This window comes from Ochotona curzoniae, unplaced genomic scaffold (assembly GCF_017591425.1).
Source record: "Ochotona curzoniae isolate NIBS_2020 unplaced genomic scaffold, NIBS_Ocur_1.0 scaffold_2453, whole genome shotgun sequence".
NCBI lineage: Eukaryota > Metazoa > Chordata > Mammalia > Lagomorpha > Ochotonidae > Ochotona > Ochotona curzoniae.
This window is the reverse complement of record NW_024467094.1, coordinates 909737-926629: the sequence shown is the minus strand read 5'-3', so window position 1 is coordinate 926629 and position 16893 is coordinate 909737. Positions and strand designations below refer to the sequence as shown.

Sequence of the window (16893 nt, the reverse complement as noted above, 5' to 3'; positions counted from 1 at the left end):
TCCAACACGCACAGGAATACTGTAGTATTTACCGACCAGGGACTACGTTCAAACTGCCTATTTACAGCAGTGGAAGCATTTTCCCTTTAACGTGTTTTTAGTTGTGACAGATCCTATGCTGGGACAAGAGTTTGGGGGAAGCAGGAGAGATAAAAAGAGGATGAGCATTTGGCCTAGTGGTTTGAGAGGCACTTGGGACATCCATGGCCCTTGTATCAGAGTGCTTGGGTTCAAGTGTTTGTTCTGCCTTTGATTCCAGCTTCTTGTTGATACACATGCTGGGAAGCAACAGGTAGTGGCCTAAGTACTTGAATTCCTGTCATCCAAATGGGAAACTTGGGTTGGATTCCTTGGCTCTCAACTTGGGCCTGGCCAAGTCCTTGATTGTTGGAGCGTTTAGGGAGCAAATCAGTGGGTGAGAGTGCTTACTCTGTCTGTTTTCTAGTCTCCGTATCTCTGTCTCTCAAATAAACAAAACTCAAAAGAGAGGAAGATGTGGGAACTCAGATCCTAAGAGGTGCAAGCAGCGGTAGCATCAAGTGTCTCTCTATTCAAAGATTTTCCTGGTTTTTGCTTGTTTGTTTTTAGATTTATTTTATTTACTTGCAAGGCAGAACAATAGAGGCAGAGAGAGATATCTTTCATCTTCTGGTTCACCAGTCAAATGGCCTTGAAGGCTGATGCTGGGCCAGGCCAAAGCCAGGAGTTGGGACTCCATCCTGGTCTCTGATGTGGGTGGCAGGAGCCCAAGCACTTGGGTCCTCTTCTGCTTTCCCAGGTGCATCAGCAGAGAGCTGGATTGGAACTAGAGCAGCACTCTGATATGGGATGCTGGTGTCATGCTGGCTAAGATTTTGCTTGTTTTTAATTTGTGTTTATATAATTGTTGGAATTAAATATGATACTTGACTACTGAGAAAGGGCAGTGCATTTTTTTTTTTTACTTGTGAAAGAGATTCACATTTATTTTACTTAAAATGACAAGTAATGTGGGGACCTTCAGCAGTAAGAATGGAAAGGGCAAAGCCAAAACTACTGGTGAAAACAGAACGTGCAAATCAGTTCTTTTTGTAACAGATTGGTTACTTTTTTTTTTTTTTTGAGAAATCTAGCATTTCTTCCTAGACTTCACTTATTAAGTTAAAAAACGAATAAATGTGAGTCTGGGTTTCTTATTCTGTTCATGCTCTGTTTTACAAGTCAGCTCTGCACTTGATCGTAACCAAAACACCGAGAAGCAATAAGTCAGTTCTGTTGATGGAAAATGCAAAAGATACTTGATTTTATGTGCTTAAATATTTATGTGACTCCTTTCCCATCAGCTAAAGGAACGCTCAGTGAAGACACCATCAGAGTATTTCTTCATCAGATTGCAGCGGCCATGAGGATTCTGCATAGCAAAGGCATCATCCACAGGGATCTCAAACCACAGAACATTTTGCTGTCTTACGCCAACCGCAGAAAATCAAGTGTCAGTGGTATTCGCATCAAAATAGGTAAAGGAATATGCATTGTTCCATGAAAAGGACATTTTAGATAGACTGAGTGTTTCAGAGTTCGCTTTATGGATGCAGAGTTGAAATTTCTATTGTGTTCATGGAAGCCTGTTTAGACATGTGAGTCCTTTTTACATTATTGGCATCATACAAAGGCTCTTCAAAAAATTTATGAGGAATATATCCTATGAAACGCTCTATCCCAAAATAAAGTTTTAATTCCATCTTCTGTGAACTTTTTCAAGTACGTTTGTATACTAATCTCAGGGCCACACTCAAAATTCAAATCTGAATTCCAAATTCTGTTTCTGTTGGGCAGGAAGAGGAGGCTTCGACTGGGTACTAAAGGAAGCAGATATATACCCTGATCTTGACAGTTCAGGGACTTTGAAACAAGGATCTGAATCCAGGTCAGCCCTTGGCACTTGACTCATGATCTTGTTTCATCTTACAGTGTGGCGAAAGACAGTTCAGATTTTCCGTCTGGTATTGATACTTGTTGAGAAGTATCTTAGTAAACCATTTATTATTATAATTGACATTTTCATTTGCAGAAATTGGTACCCCTTGCTTACAAAACTGGCAGAGTAGTTACAGAGTTGATGGTTCCTATTTTCTTCTTATTTTGTTGAAATTAAGGTGGCTACTTTTTTGCTTTGATGGAGAGTCTTAGTCAATAAGCTGTTCATTTTCCACAATTTTTGTAAGGTTTATTTATTTGAAAGGCAGAGCAATAGAGAGAGGGAGAGAGAGAAGAAAAGATAGCCTGTCTGCTGGCTCTATTGGCTGAGACTGGGCCAAGCTAAAGCCAGGAAGCAGAACTATATCTGGATCTCCCATACTGGTGGCAGGGAACTGAGTTCATGAGCCACCATCTGCTGCTTTCCCAGGCACGTTATCAGGGAACTGGATCCAGGAGTGCCTTAGGACTTGAACTGACTCTCCCTATTTGGGATGCTGATGTTGCAAGCAGTGGCTCAACCTGCTCGGTTACAATGTTGACCTCTTTTTCATCATTCTTTTGTACTTGCTGTGGGTTATGTTAAGTGTGATCAAAAGTTTAATTTGCTTCTTGATTTTTCTTGTTTCTATGCAATAGCGGATTTTGGTTTTGCTCGTTACCTGCATAGTAATATGATGGCTGCAACACTCTGTGGATCTCCAATGTATATGGTGAGTGACTGTTTGCATCCTGTGGTATTGCAGCATGGCACCATAAGCATAGAATTAAAGTCCAGTGGTCCCTGCTATCTGCAGGTGATGTGTTCCAGAACTCACAGGGACTGCGCGGAACTGTGGATTGTTTGGAGCCCTATATATCCCAAGTTTTTCCTATGTGCCCTGCCAGCACTACCACATAGTATCCAAATTAAGCTGTCCTTTTAAGTTTATATCCTAGTGCCTCCTTTGTATTACTGGGTTTGCATTTTGGTCATTAGGATGTAAGAGGAGGATTTCTTGAACTTAAGCATTGTGATAAAACAGTTGATCTCATTGTTGATAAGGCTGCTAAGTTGCTTCGGCTTAGGTGGGTAGACTATGGTGGGTGGGTGGAGTAAGACGGCACAAGATTTCACTATGCTACTCAGAATGATACAGTTTAAAACTTTAAAAATGTTTCTGGAATTTTAATATTTTTGGATTATAGTTTATTGTGGACAACTGAAACTGCAGATAGGATGGAACTACTGTTTAATACTTGCTTCCAAGGATGCTATGATTTTTTTCTTTTTTTGTTATATTTTTGACAATCTTTACATAGTTAATTAGGGTAAAGAGGTACAAGGGCTATGGGAAAGTGGGTAAGACTAACCCCTTTATTATTTTTTAATATTCTTATTGTACTTTCTATCTGTAATATATAGAAACGTGTGTCTGTAACTTGTAACATAATGTTTTGTTTTTGATGTTTTTAAATAAATTCCAACCATGCAGTTCTAAGTCCACCCTGTCATTTGTTTATAGAAATAGCACAATATGTTGGGGTTTTATTTATGTATTTTTGAGCTGCGTATTAGTAAGATGTGCAGGGTAAGTCTGTCAATAACATGGTGTGTTCTTTGCCTAGGCTCCTGAGGTGATTATGTCCCAACATTATGATGCCAAGGCAGACCTGTGGAGCATAGGAACGGTGATATATCAGTGCCTGGTTGGAAAGCCACCTTTTCAGGTAGCCTTTTTCTCACACATTGATTTTTGGGATCTTCTTGCTTTACAGTTGCCATTTGCTCATTAAATGGGAAGTGCTTTGGGCTCCTTCATGAATTACTCTACTGTAGTGAGCTGGAACACCTGTTTGCTTTTTCTTTTCTTTTTTTTTTTTTCTACTTGCCTGTACTTTACAAGGAGTCTAGTATGACCCCTGTTGCAGGGTAATGAAGAAAACAAGTTGGGGTAAGGACTGACAGCTAGTGTGTGATAAGCAGGAGTGATGACTTCAGTGTTTCCTGCTTTACCTGTTTTTGGGGTCCTGGGATCCCTGTGAGGGCCGGGGTGGTCTGGAGAGCATGGGACACCATCTGAGTGTCTGTTTATGACACTGTTTGCGAGAAGAGAGTTGTTGAGGCTTCATGGAAGTTATTTTGTATTCCTTTCTTCCTCTCCCTTAGCATCTTTGGGAGAGGTGGAATATGATCATAATGATTTCTCTTCAGTGTTCATTGCTAGGTTATAATTTCTTAGTTACGAAATTGTTGAATCTGAAAACTGGAACAAAGTGGAATTATTTGTCCAAGGTGATCTAAAAAGCCATCAGTAACATGACCAGGTTAAACACTACTACTTTCCCAGTCTAGTTTGTGGATAGAAGCAGCTTCATTCACTCAGCAACTCTTGCTGCTCCGTATTGTGCTGCTGTGGAAGAACGGAACAGCAGCAGCTCGCTTAGTGCTTTTCCTTGAATCCCATAAAGATGCTGCAGTAGAATGCTCTGGACTGCACACGTGGCCTGGTCGTGTTGCCCACCAAGGTAGTCTTTGCTCACCTTTTCTGAAGAGTTTCAGGATCCTAGGATCAGTCTGACCTCAGAAAAGCTACATTCTAGTCACAGGCATAGAATGTGCACACGGTATCCGGGGTGTTGTAAGTTCCTAGTGCTCAACTCTGGCTCCTTCTGCGGCTGAAGGCTTTCAGACTCAGAATATGTTCTATAGCAAGAATGTGGTCCTGGTCATATTTGGAAATGTTGCCCCCTTTGTTTACAAAATTAAACCTTTTTTTCTTTTTAAACAGGCCAATAGTCCTCAAGACCTAAGGATGTTTTATGAAAAAAACAGAAACTTAATGCCCAGGTATGTGTTTAGATTGACTGAGTTTTACTATTTGGGGACACATTTTTTTTTTTAAATTTAACTCTGTGTTTTATCTATTTCTATTGTTGATGCTTTTTTCAATTGACAGAAATGTGAGTGCATTTGTTATAACAGGAAATTAGAAAATTGCCAGCCCATCATAGGTACTGTGCCATTATTCCTTCTTTTTTGAACTGCAAAGCAAATTTAGGAAAAAAAAAACCAATTAGAAAAGTTAGATGTGTGCCTTGAGGAGCAGGGAGAAGCTAGCAGGGTATGCACCACATAGGAAGGGAGTTCTCCCTTAGGCTCTGCAGTATCCATAAAGATAGTAAGAATTTGTTCTGCATCTTTCCAGATTTTTAAATGGAAGCTCTTTATGTATGTTTGAGCGTCCATGTGTTTATGCATACATATAATTTAAGACAAACTACATCCTGCCATCATGCCTTGTGAGTTGTTCTGCAACTGTTACTCAGAATCTTAGATATTCAATTGCAGTGTGTAGATAGTCACCACATGCCTTTAAGTGTCTATATGGAATTCCTTTATTAGATGTACCATGCTATATTTAATCAGATCCATGTTTTCTTTTTTGTTGTTGTTTTCTACAAACAGGCTATAGTGAAATATGTGTACACTTTTGTGCATTTGTGAAGTATTTCAGAGTGAATTACTAGAAATGATTGGACTGAACAGTATACACCACAGATAGGCTATCCCTATTAATATAGTAATGTATAGTTTATGAACTCAATTTTAAGGTTTTTTTTCCTTTTCTCCTGCAGTATTCCCAGGGAAACGTCACCTTACTTGGCTAATCTTCTTTTGGGTTTGCTTCAGAGAAATCAGAAAGATAGAATGGACTTTGGTGAGTAATGGTTTCAAACATTTTTATGAATTCTTCGTGTTTTTTTTTTAATTTTGAAAAGATTTTTTTAAAAGATACAGTTGTGGAAGTAGGCACTTAACCTAGTGGTTAAGACCTGCATCCTTTTTGGAGTGCTAGATTTGTGTCCTGCCTCTGATTCCTGACTCCGGCTTTACCCATTGCAGACCCAGGAAGGCAGCACCGTAACCCTAACCCTAATAGGATTCCTGTCACCCATCCAGGAGCTTTGGATTGCATGCCTCATTCTGCCAAAGCCCTGTCAGCGGGTGAGGCACATACAAAATCACAAACTAGAGTTGTATACCATATTAGAAGGTACTGGGCTCCGTGTGGAAGTATAAAGAAAGGAAGACAATGGAAGGATTGAAGTTTTAAGTAAGGTAGTGGAGACCTTTCAGAGCTTTTTGTGTAGACAGTGAATAATAGCTGAGAGCTGGGAGAATGTACATAAGCTCAAGGGACAGCCAGAAGGCCAAAGTCTTGAACGTTTCCACAAAGTGTAATGGGAACTGCCGAGGATCTTTGAACTGAGGTAGAGTGACCTCATGTTTTAAGAAAGCCTGGTTGCCTCTTATTTATTCATTTAAGAGACAGAGAGAGAGAGAGAAAGAGAGAGCACTCTTCTGTTTGCTCACTCTTCAAATGCCCATGACAGCTGGAACTGAACCTGGCTTACCCAGAGTCTTGGGACTCAGGCTAGTGCCCTTGGTGGGTGTTGAACTGTTGTTGCCCATGCTTCTCAAGGTGTGCATTAACAGGTAGGTGGAATCAGAAGTGAAACATCTGTGCAGGTGTGTGTGTGTGTGTGAGAGAGAGAGAGAGAGAGAGAGAGTAAGACAGAGAGAAAGAAAAGGAGGAGGAAGTTAGAAGCTGGAAGAGCAATTAGGAGAAATGAATGTGGCTTGTAGTGATAGTACCGGTGGAAGGGATGAGAAGTGGTTGGATTGTGAGTCTTTTGGAGGTAGGGCTGCAGCATCTACTGATGTGTGGGATGTGGGAAAGAAGACTCAAACATAACACCAAAGTTCTTCCTCTGAACAAATTAAATAATAGAGTTATCATTTATGGATATTGGAATGATCATGTGGATAGAGCAAATTATGGGGACAGGATGAGGGGTTCAGGCAGGGCATGGTAGATTTAGGGTAACCAATAGGCATCAAAATTCAGCTGTCAAAAGGACATTTGAATTTCATAGACGCTGTCTAGGCTGGGATTCTATTTGGCAGTTGTGAGCCTGTAGGTAATACTAAATAGATGATTTTATAGTATACTACTTAAATCCTTCACTGCTTTTTCTGTTTAAAAATGGAATTACTGCATTATTTTCTAAATGATTGCTCTAGGATTTACAATATGTGTCTTAACTTACACAAGCTACTTTGTGTAAGTGTTACTTAAGTCCAGGAAATTATAGAAACTTTTTCTCTAATATAGCTCTATTTCTTTCTGCCTTTGTGTTGTTATTATGATTTATGTTATGTCTCTGTTGTGGACTTGACAATGCACTGTTGCAGTCATTATTTGGTACATGCATATGTCCTCCAATAAAACTAGAGAAGAAAAGAAGTTATGCTTGTATTAACCGATGTGGTTACCATTTCTGGTACCGTTCGGTTCATGTGGACCAGTGTCCAGCTTAGTGTCATTGTGGAGTTCCAGTGTAGATGCCACTCCTTCCTGCCTCCTTTGTGTCATCATTGCCCCATATATTGACCTTTGTCTGTTGCAAACCTAGCAATACAATTTTGCAGTTAATACTTTATCACTTTGTGCAGTGTAAGTCAGTTAAAAGAAGAAAAAAACAATGTAGGATATATGATCTTCAACTTAAAATGGTTTAGTTTAAAATGTGTTGATTTTATAGTAGTGCAAAAATGTACCCATACAGCTATTCTCTGTTTTACTCTGTACAATATTTAACATTAAGGAGTATACTCAACACTTTATTATGAAGTAAGCTTTGTTACACGTTTTTGCTCAGTTGTAGGCGAATATATAAGTAAACGTTATTCTGTGTATAGTAGTTCAGTTTAAGCTGTGGTGTTGGTGGGTTAGGGTTATTTAGATGGTTTTTAGTCTCTGTTCTCTCTCTCACAGCGCGTATGTTGGGCCACTTGATGGAGTCCACGTTTCTCAGGCGCTGTTCACTTTTCTTTAATACGTTTTTTCTGTTTTTTAGATCTGCTCATTTTAATTTTTCTCTTATCTAGGTTTGCTAATTATTTTTCTTCTCATTGTTCAAGGCTGCCTTTAAATTTCTCTGGTGCATTTTTAAAATGTCAGTGATTGTATTTTAGATCTCTGAAGTTTCAGATTTTCCATCACTGTTGATAAAAACCATTTATAAACATGGAGTTTCCTTGACTTTCTTTATATTTTCTTCTAGTTCCTTAAACACCCTTTATTTGAAAATCCTTCTTGGGGCCAGCCTTAGGATCCCGCTGACTTGCGATGCCAGCATCCTCTATGGGCATACTGGTTTGAGGCCTAGTTACTGTTCGTCTCTCTCTGTATCTCCCTTTCCCACCGTCTTTCTCTTTCACCCCCTTCTCTTTGTCACTCTTTTTTCAGCATAAGTAAAACACCCTTATATTTATATATTTTTATTGCAAAGGCAGATTTACAGAGAGATGGAGATGCAGAGAGAAAGATCTCTTGTATGCTGGTTCACTTCCTAAGTGGCCTCAATGGCCAGAGCTGAGTTGATTTAAAGCCAGGAGCCAGGAGCTTCCTCGGGATTTCCCATGCTGGTGCAGGATCTCAAGGCCTTGGACCATCCTCCCCTGCTTCCTAGCCTACAAACAGGGAGCTGGCTTGGAAGTGGAGCAGCCAAGACCTGAACCAGTGTCCATATGGGAATCTGGCACATTCAGGGTGAGAATTTAGCCATTGAGCCATCACGCCAGCTCCCCAGCCCCCACCCCCACAAAAAAAGAAAAAAATCTTTTACAGAAATAGTCTTGGAGAAGTCTGTCTTTAAGTCTTTTACAGTTTCTCCACGGGTTGTATTTTCCTCTATTTGAAAGGCAGAGTTGGGCCTGGTGCGGTGGCCTAGGGGCTAAAGATCTTGCCTTGAACGCACCAGGATCCCATATGGGTGCCAGTTTTAATCCCAGCAGCCCCCTTCCTATTCACCTCCCTGCCTGTGGCCTGGGAAAGCAGTGGAGGATGGCCCAAAGCCTTGGGACCCTGCACCTGCGTGGGAGACCCACAAGAGGATCTGGGCTCCTGGCTTTGGATTTGTGCAGCACCGGCTGTTGCGGTCACTTGGGGAGTGATTCATTGGATGGAAGATATTTCTCTCTGTCTCTCCTCCTTTCTGTGTATATCTGCCTTTGCAATAAAAATAAATAGCTCTTTTTTAAGAAAAAAGAAAGGCAGAGTTACAGAGAGAGTCAGACAGACAAACAGACACACACACACACCCTACAGAGAGAAAACAAGAGAGAATCTTTTGTTGCTGGCTTACTCCTCAACTGGAAGCAACAGCCAGGGATGGGCCTGGCTAAAGCCAGAAACTTCCTCCATTTCTCCCGCACTGACTGAAGGTCCCAAGCACTTGGGTGGTTCTTCACTGCTTTCCTCGGCACACAGTGGGAAGTTGGGTCGTAAGTGGGGCAACCTGGAACTAATCGGTGCTCATATGCCAAACTGCTATTGAAGGCATTGGCTTAGCCTGCTATGCCACAATGCCACTCCTATATTCTCCTCTTTATTTGTAATGCCTCGTGATCTTGGTTGGAAATTGGACATCCAAACATAATACGGTAGTTAACAGAAATTGTATACTTGTGCTTTCCCAGGGTTTACTTTTTAATGTTGCTATTCTTGTTTTTTTTTTTTTAATTGTTATAGTCTGTTTCTGTGCCAAGAATCAGCCTGAGGGGTAGAATTAAAGTATCTGGAGGTCTTTTCTGAGCTTACACATTTCTCTGGGCATGCATAGCCACTTTTTGATTTTCCTCTGTATGTGCAGCTGCTTTTGAGTGTTTCAGTCTTGCCTGGTTCCTGTGAAGGAAAAAGCAAAGAAATGAAAGAGAGGGTGTTTGTTATACATTGGTTAAGATGCCTGTGCCTCGTATGGGAATGCCTGGGTTTGGACTGCTGAACTCATCTTCCTTCTATAGCAGAACCTGGGAGGAAGGAGCGCTGGCTCAAGTCATTGAATCCTTGCCACCCAGATGGGAGTCCTGGATTGAGCTCTCACTCCCCTGCAGCTTTGACCTGTTCGCAGGCATTTAGGGAATGAACCAGTGGGTGGGAGTGTATGCACTGTTAGTGTATGCACTGTTAGTGTATGCATCTCAAAAAAAAAAAAAAGTACAGTTGGACCTTTAAATTCCTGGAAGTCACTTTAGCTCTCGGAGGAGGGAAGGGAGCTTACAACACTGGCCACCTGCTTCTTTGCACCTTTGTCATTAGAAGTAGCAATTAACAGACCGCACGTTGAGTAACGAGGACAAGGTCCTTTGGCTCACCCCGACCTCTGCAAGTTGTGTGCAGGATTGCTTCAGGCACAGGTGTGCAGCTGCCTGCTGGAAAGCTGGATAGCTGGACAGCTGCCACTGTACTAAGTGCTGAAATTTACAGAAGTTAGCTACAGTTTGCTTTCCAAACTTTCCTTAGATGTTGTAAGCTTTTAGTAGACTCTGGAGTCCCCAACAATGACCATCTGACCGACTTGTGCCAATGCCGTCTTCTTGCCTGCTTTATTCTCTGCCATCTGGTCAGAATCCTCCTCATGGTCACTCCTTGTTTATAATATATTTCATCATTTTGATATGTTTCCTTTCCTTATTCCATTATATCTATAGATAAGTGGCCAGAAACAAAATACCTTTGTGACAATGGAAGATATTTCTTGAACCATTATGAAATGGGAAAGTCACTTTTCTTAGTGTTGGATCGATTTGTGTGAGACATTTGCTCTTTTGTTTTAAGATTTACTTCATTTGAAACACAGAATGACAGAGACAGGGGAGGGTGACAAAGATAGGGGAGTTGGGGGTTGAGAGCAAGAGTGTAATTCTGTCTGCTGATTCACTTCCCAGATGCCTGTGACAGCTGCGGCTGGCCCAGGTTGAAGCCAGGAGCCTTGAACTCCTACATGGGTAGCAGGGGCCCATGTACTTGGACCATCTCCTGCTTTCCTAGGTGTGTTAGTAGGGAGCTTGTTGGAAGTGTGGAGGGACCGAGATTTCACATTAGCATGTTGCTTCAGTGTGACATGCTGGGAACTGCAGGCAGCGACCTAACCTGTGCTGCAGTGACGGCCCCCATTTGCTCTTCTAGGATTTTAGAATTAGAAAGACTCAAATGTCTACACCAGTGCCAGGAACAATGCTGCCAGTGATCATGTAGAAGGTGACTTTTTAGCAAACTTTGGAGCAAGGACAAAGTGGGTAGTTTGCCCATGTCCAGATTCCTGATTGTCTTTTCAGGGAAAGTTCTCAGCTTCTCAAGTTGTCTTTGACTATTATAAATGTTTGGGAGGGAAGCAAAGAGAACACCCCAGAATCCTTCCAGGAAGGGGCAGCTCTCTGTGTGGTGACCCTTTATAAATATGTGCTCTGTGGCTGCCTGGCTGTCCCCAGGGCTTTGGGAGAGCAACTGTGGTTGCCTTGGCATGACCCATCAGCATGATGCACCTTTCTTAGATTTTTTGATTTTTAAAAATAGGCACTTTATTTTTTAAAATTAAGTTTAAAGCTGACAATTTTTCTGTAATAACATCGACTTATCACAATCTGTCTTCAAACATTTTTACTATTTTACATGTAATGAAATAACTTGGCATTTTTTTAAAATTGTTGATCACATTATATTATGTGATACAGTTTTATAGGCACTGGGATTCCCCCTACCCCTCCCACAACCCTACCCCCATGGTGGATTCCTCTACCTTGCTGCATATTCACAGTTGAAGTTCAATTGGGATTCATTCATTGCATGCATATACCTAGCATAGAGTTCAGCATCTTATTGTCCAGATAGATTCAGCGGTTTCTAGGGGAGACCTTCTCTGGTCTGAAGGTAGAGCTAACAGAGTAAAGTCCCTGTCGGTTAAAAGCCCCTACAAAACATCAGCAACAATTTACAATGTTATGAAATTGATTGACATAGTATTGAGTAAACAATATGTTAAAAGTAATGCAAGTTCAATTTTTTACAACACATGGATTGAGACAGTATCAATGACAGGTTCAAAAACAAATAAACCAACAAACAAATAAAATTACTGGTTAAATTAAGGCAAACATGTGGTATCTAACCTTTTGGGATTCGCTCATTTCCCTTAGCATTATAGTTTCCAGTTGGGCCCATTTAGCCACAAAGAACTGCAATTTGGTTTTTTTTTAATAGCTGAGTAGTATTTTGTTTCTAAGGTTTATCTGGTTCTTGATTCTGAAAAGCATTTACTCCTAAAATTGTTACAATCTCAATTCTTCTTTGAGGAAAAATTCATTGTCCTTGTCAATTTTATGTGGACAATGAAAGATGATTGTTTTAGGGGCTGGCGTTGTGGCGCAGTGCGTTAAGCTACTGCCTCAGAAGCTGTCGTGCCATGTGAGCACTGACCAGATGCAGGCTGTCACCTTTCAGATCCGGCTCTTTGCTCCTCCTGTTCCTGGGGGAGCAGCAGGGTGACCTGGGCAGAGTTCCAGGCTCTGGTTGTGTTCTCACCGAGGGAGTGAGGCAGCAGGTGAAACATCTCCCACTCTCTCCCTGTTTCTGTAACTCAGCCTTTCAAATAAGTTTCTTTTTTTTTTTTTAAGACTTCTACTCAATCCTATTCTCATTAATCTAAGGGATGGGTTGGTAAATACTTTCATTTTTCAAAAGGAGAAATTAAATTGATGGTTACTGTGAACTGTGAAAAGTGTGGGTAACAGCAAAGCAACATTTTCATGAATAACAGTTTTAAATGATAGATTTTGTGAAAAATTTGCATACTTTTAATGGCATAGTAATTGGCTTAGAAAGTGGTTTCATTGTCAATGCAATGACTAGTTTCTTTGTACGTATCTCATTTCTGTTATATCCAGTGTAAAAATCTTAAATGTCAAGTTGGAATTTTTGTTTGTGTAGATGTGTAAATTTTTGTTCTAAAGAATATCTAAGAATTTATCTTTCTCTTTGAAGCCTTTCAGACAGGCATTCTGTAGTAAGGCTTAACATTGTTATTTATTCTAAGGGGCTTTGAGTATTTATTTCAACAAAACTAATGAGATCCTTTAATTTAGAGTAAACAAAGTTAAGCTTATTCTTGGCCTTGCTTGATGCAAATCTCTCCATATTGGAACGATGCTTTTCTCCTTGCCTACTCTGATGATAGTCACATGCGCAGTTAGTATCATAAATGTTTGAGATGTTAAAATGAGATTATTATGTGATATTTAAAAGAATTATTTAAATGCTTTAAACACACAGGAAAGTGAAATAATGAATTTCTGTCTTTACCTGTTTATCTTTTCCTAGTTAGCAGGCTCACATTATGTAGGTTTTAACCTTGGTGGATATCTAAAGAAATGAAGTAACAGTTTTTCAAAAGTCAGGCCAGCTCTAGAAGTATGATGTTTGGACTGCAGGGGGTGTGCTTATGTACAAATGAGCTGCCTTGACTTCCGCTTAGGGCAGTAGGCAGTAGCCATGTCTCGTAGCTGCGTGTAGTCCGCAGGGGAAGGCGATGGCAGCTTTCCTGTGACCTGACCACTGGAGGGGCACACTCTTAAGGACATAGCTTCTAGAGTAGCCTCCAGGATACTGGGTTAGTAATGGATATTTTTGAGAATGAATACTCAATTTTTTAAACTAAGAATTGCAGTAATTTCTTATAATATAAAGCAATTCACTTTTACATTTAAAGAAAATGGAAGTTATGTAAAGAAGTTGATACTTACTCAGGCTCTAGAAAGACATGATGTTTACCATGACGAGAAGATTAGCCTGCCCATCAGTCAATGGCTGTTTAAAGTTGCATTCTGATTTTTTCATTACAGAGGCGTTTTTTAGCCATCCTTTTCTTGAGCAAGTTCCAGTAAAAAAATGTAAGTATTCATGTTTTGCATTTTTTTGAAATGAAAGCGGATTTACAAGAGAAATTAATATTTTGTGTTAGACAGTTTTTATTGTGCCCCTCAAGATTTCATTGAGGTTCTCTTAGATACCTATAATTATGTTTATTTAATAATGGTTCTCTTTTTCCCTTCATTACCAAGTTTAAAATTTCGGTAACTGCTGCATTTTTAGTTTGAATTGGGGAAGCTATAATAAGTGGATACGTACGAAGTTTTGGTCAACACAAAGGCGTAGTCGTTGTGCTGGATTTTCTATGAGCTGATGTAACTGCACTTTACAAAAGAGATGTAGCTGTTGAACTTTGCCTCCCCCCAGCTTGCCCAGTTCCAGTGCCTGTGTATGCTGGCTCCGTCTCTGGAAGCTCCTGTGGCAGCTCCCCGTCTTGTCGTTTTGCCTCTCCACCAGTAAGTTGCAGTCTTATTAAAGTACTTTTCAGCCTGGTGCTATTGCATCTGTTTACAGACAGACTTGTGATACATTGTGGAAAGTGGTAAGCATAAAGTGTTCCCTAGTGCAGCTGGGGTTTAGGAGAAAGCATTGTATTGTTAGGTCAGACGGACATAGGCGCAGACCCGACCCTGCCCTTACTGACTGGTATCTGCTTCAGGAAGAAGGAAACGTCACCTCTGCGGACAGTGAGTGCAGTGCTGCTACTTTTTCATGCCCCCTGGGCCCTGGGCAGGGGAGATACTTGGAAGGCCAGCACACCCATAAGAGGAAGATTGGCAGTGAGTAATTTCCCTGTAGCTGCCAGTGTCTGAGCCAGATTGCATGGGTGTGGGCTCATTGGTTGAAATTACTGTCCCTAAGGGTGTGCCCTTTCAGGCTTCTTCCTTCCCTAAAGGTTTTTTTTTTTTAAGGTTTATTTTATTTTTATTGGAAAGTCAGTTATGTAGAGAGGAGGAGAGACAGAGAGGAAAGATCTTCCATCCGCTGGTTCACTCCACAAGCCACCACAACAGCCAGAGCTTAACCAATCCAAAACGAGAAGCCAGGAGACTTCTCCGGGTCTCCCACGCAGGTGCAGGGTCCCAAGGCTTTGGGCCGTCCTTGACTGCTTTCCCAGGCCACAAGCAGAGAGCTGGATGGGAAGTGGGGCTACTGGGATAAGAACCGACGCCCATAGGGGATCCCGGCACTTGCCAGAACTTTAGCCACTAGGCTGCCACGCAAGGCCAGTTCCCTAAAGTTCTACACCATTTCCCTCATGGCTGTATTGCTTTCCAGTTCAGTTCTTCCTGAACTTGAGAGCTTCTGGTAACTTCGTCTTCTTACCCTACTCTCCCAGGGTCTTACACTGACCTTGTCTCTAGTCTGTTGCAGCCTTGTGACCTTAAAGCTCTTTCAGAGGCAGGTGCTGCTGGGCTCCTGTGTTGGGAGTTCTGTGTTCCCCTGTTGTGGCAGATGTGAGCTGTTGAAATGCTGTCCCTAAAGACTGGGAAGTCACAAGGGAGGCAGTTGTATGCTAACTATGGTTGAGGCAACTTAGAGTTACATAGAAGAGCACGGGCTTGGGAGGTTGCACTTCCCTTTCTAAGTGACAGTCTCAGCCCATTTCCTCATTTGTGACGTGTAGTATACCTACTTGATGGGGTTCTCTCAGAGTTAGTGAGCACAAGCACTTACGTAGTACCTGACACACTGTGAGTACTCCGACAAGAGCAACTCCTCTGATTCTCCAGAAAAACCTCATACTCACAGTCTAAGCAGATGTGGAAGCAACCCCCTGTAAGCAGACAGGTCTTAACAGCTGTCAGAAACTAACCAGAACCACAGCAGAAAACCTTTCTTGCACAGTCCTGCAAATTCGAACCAAATAGAAAAAAATTGGTGTGTTAAGAAGACTTAATGTTACATTCCTGTGAATTTGAAGGAAGGAGGTTTCCACCTTTGTAATTTTACTGTATGAGTCTGGAATACCCCTCTGGTTTTGGAGCTTGCTGGAGAGAGACGTTTCCAAGTTTGGGAGCCAGCCAACTGGTCTCAGTCCTGACCTACCTGCTTGGTAACTTGGAGGAAGCCACTTAGAGCCACGATCACAGTGTCCTCACCTGGAAGCTAGGCCTGATCATCTTAGCTCTCCGTGCACTGTAGCTGCTGTTATGAAGCTTCCGTCTTCTTGATATGTTGTGAAACATAACATGAAGAGCAAAGCTGTGCCTCAGAAAGGAACCACAGGGAGGGAAGTGATTGTGAGACAGCATGAGTAAAGGAGCCTGTGCGATGGTGGAGACCAAGGACGCCAAGCAGAGGGCAGCGGGGTGCACACTGAGTTGGAAATCTGCTTTGACTGACAGGGTATCATGAGCTTGTTATTGAGTGAGACAGCGCTGAAAGAGGAAAATGAAGCAAGAGTGAACAAGAGTAAGGCAGGGGTTGCCGGGAGAGCGGGATGGAGCGAGCAGGATCAGAGAGCAGAGGGACCGAAGGGAATGGGAAGGTGTATTTGAATGCTACAAACTTTGGTGGAAAACCATATTTAGGAGCTAAGGCCTTTATTAGAAAGTTATTGTTTGAAATGACAGTAAAAAGCAGAAACATTTATCTTTTCCAATTGTTAATACTAGTAAAAGGATGGTTAGAAAAAAAGATAGATGTTATAGTTGATAGAATCTGCTGAAAGTGAGAGGAGTTTTTCCAGGAATCCACTTCCTTCCTAGGGCCACTGTAGACTCATGTTAAGGGTTGACACAGACATGTAATATAATATTTTTATGTTCTCATACAGATTTTGAGTTTTTTATTTTATAAAAATTTATGGAAAATAAAAATATAACGAATAACAACAAAGCTCTAAAACTCCTTTAGTTTTGGTACTATGAATTAAATGATGTTTAGATGATGCAGATTGTAGAAAGTCTATTTCTTGTTCCCTAACATTTGTTGGATGCCTGCTTTGTGTCAGCTTTGGTTTATAGTAATGAATGACATGACCCGATCCCTGAATTAGCGTATTTTTAGTTAACCAGAGATGGTAACTCAATCACTATTAGCAGTGTCTGTCTTCAGGGATGAGTAAGGGGCACTAGACCAGGGACTCCGGGCGCTCAGAGAAGAGGATTGAGTTTTGAAGAAAAGAGTTAGCAAGGGAAAGTAGTAAAAATGTGGTATTGCAGGCAGAGAAAGCCCTGCA

At 41.3% G+C, this 16893-nt stretch overlaps 1 protein-coding gene across 1 annotated transcript in view; it reads left to right on the top strand.

Moving 5' to 3' along the window:
• ULK2 (unc-51 like autophagy activating kinase 2) overlaps nucleotides 1–16893 on the top strand; it is a 69688-nt gene that overhangs the window by 16857 nt on the left and 35938 nt on the right. The window contains exons 6-12 of the mRNA XM_041000213.1: nucleotides 1323–1496; nucleotides 2596–2669; nucleotides 3565–3666; nucleotides 4728–4786; nucleotides 5575–5657; nucleotides 13682–13729; nucleotides 14076–14164. Of these exons, the coding sequence (XP_040856147.1) occupies nucleotides 1323–1496; nucleotides 2596–2669; nucleotides 3565–3666; nucleotides 4728–4786; nucleotides 5575–5657; nucleotides 13682–13729; nucleotides 14076–14164 (629 nt within the window). The remainder of the gene's footprint in view (nucleotides 1–1322; nucleotides 1497–2595; nucleotides 2670–3564; nucleotides 3667–4727; nucleotides 4787–5574; nucleotides 5658–13681; nucleotides 13730–14075; nucleotides 14165–16893) is intronic.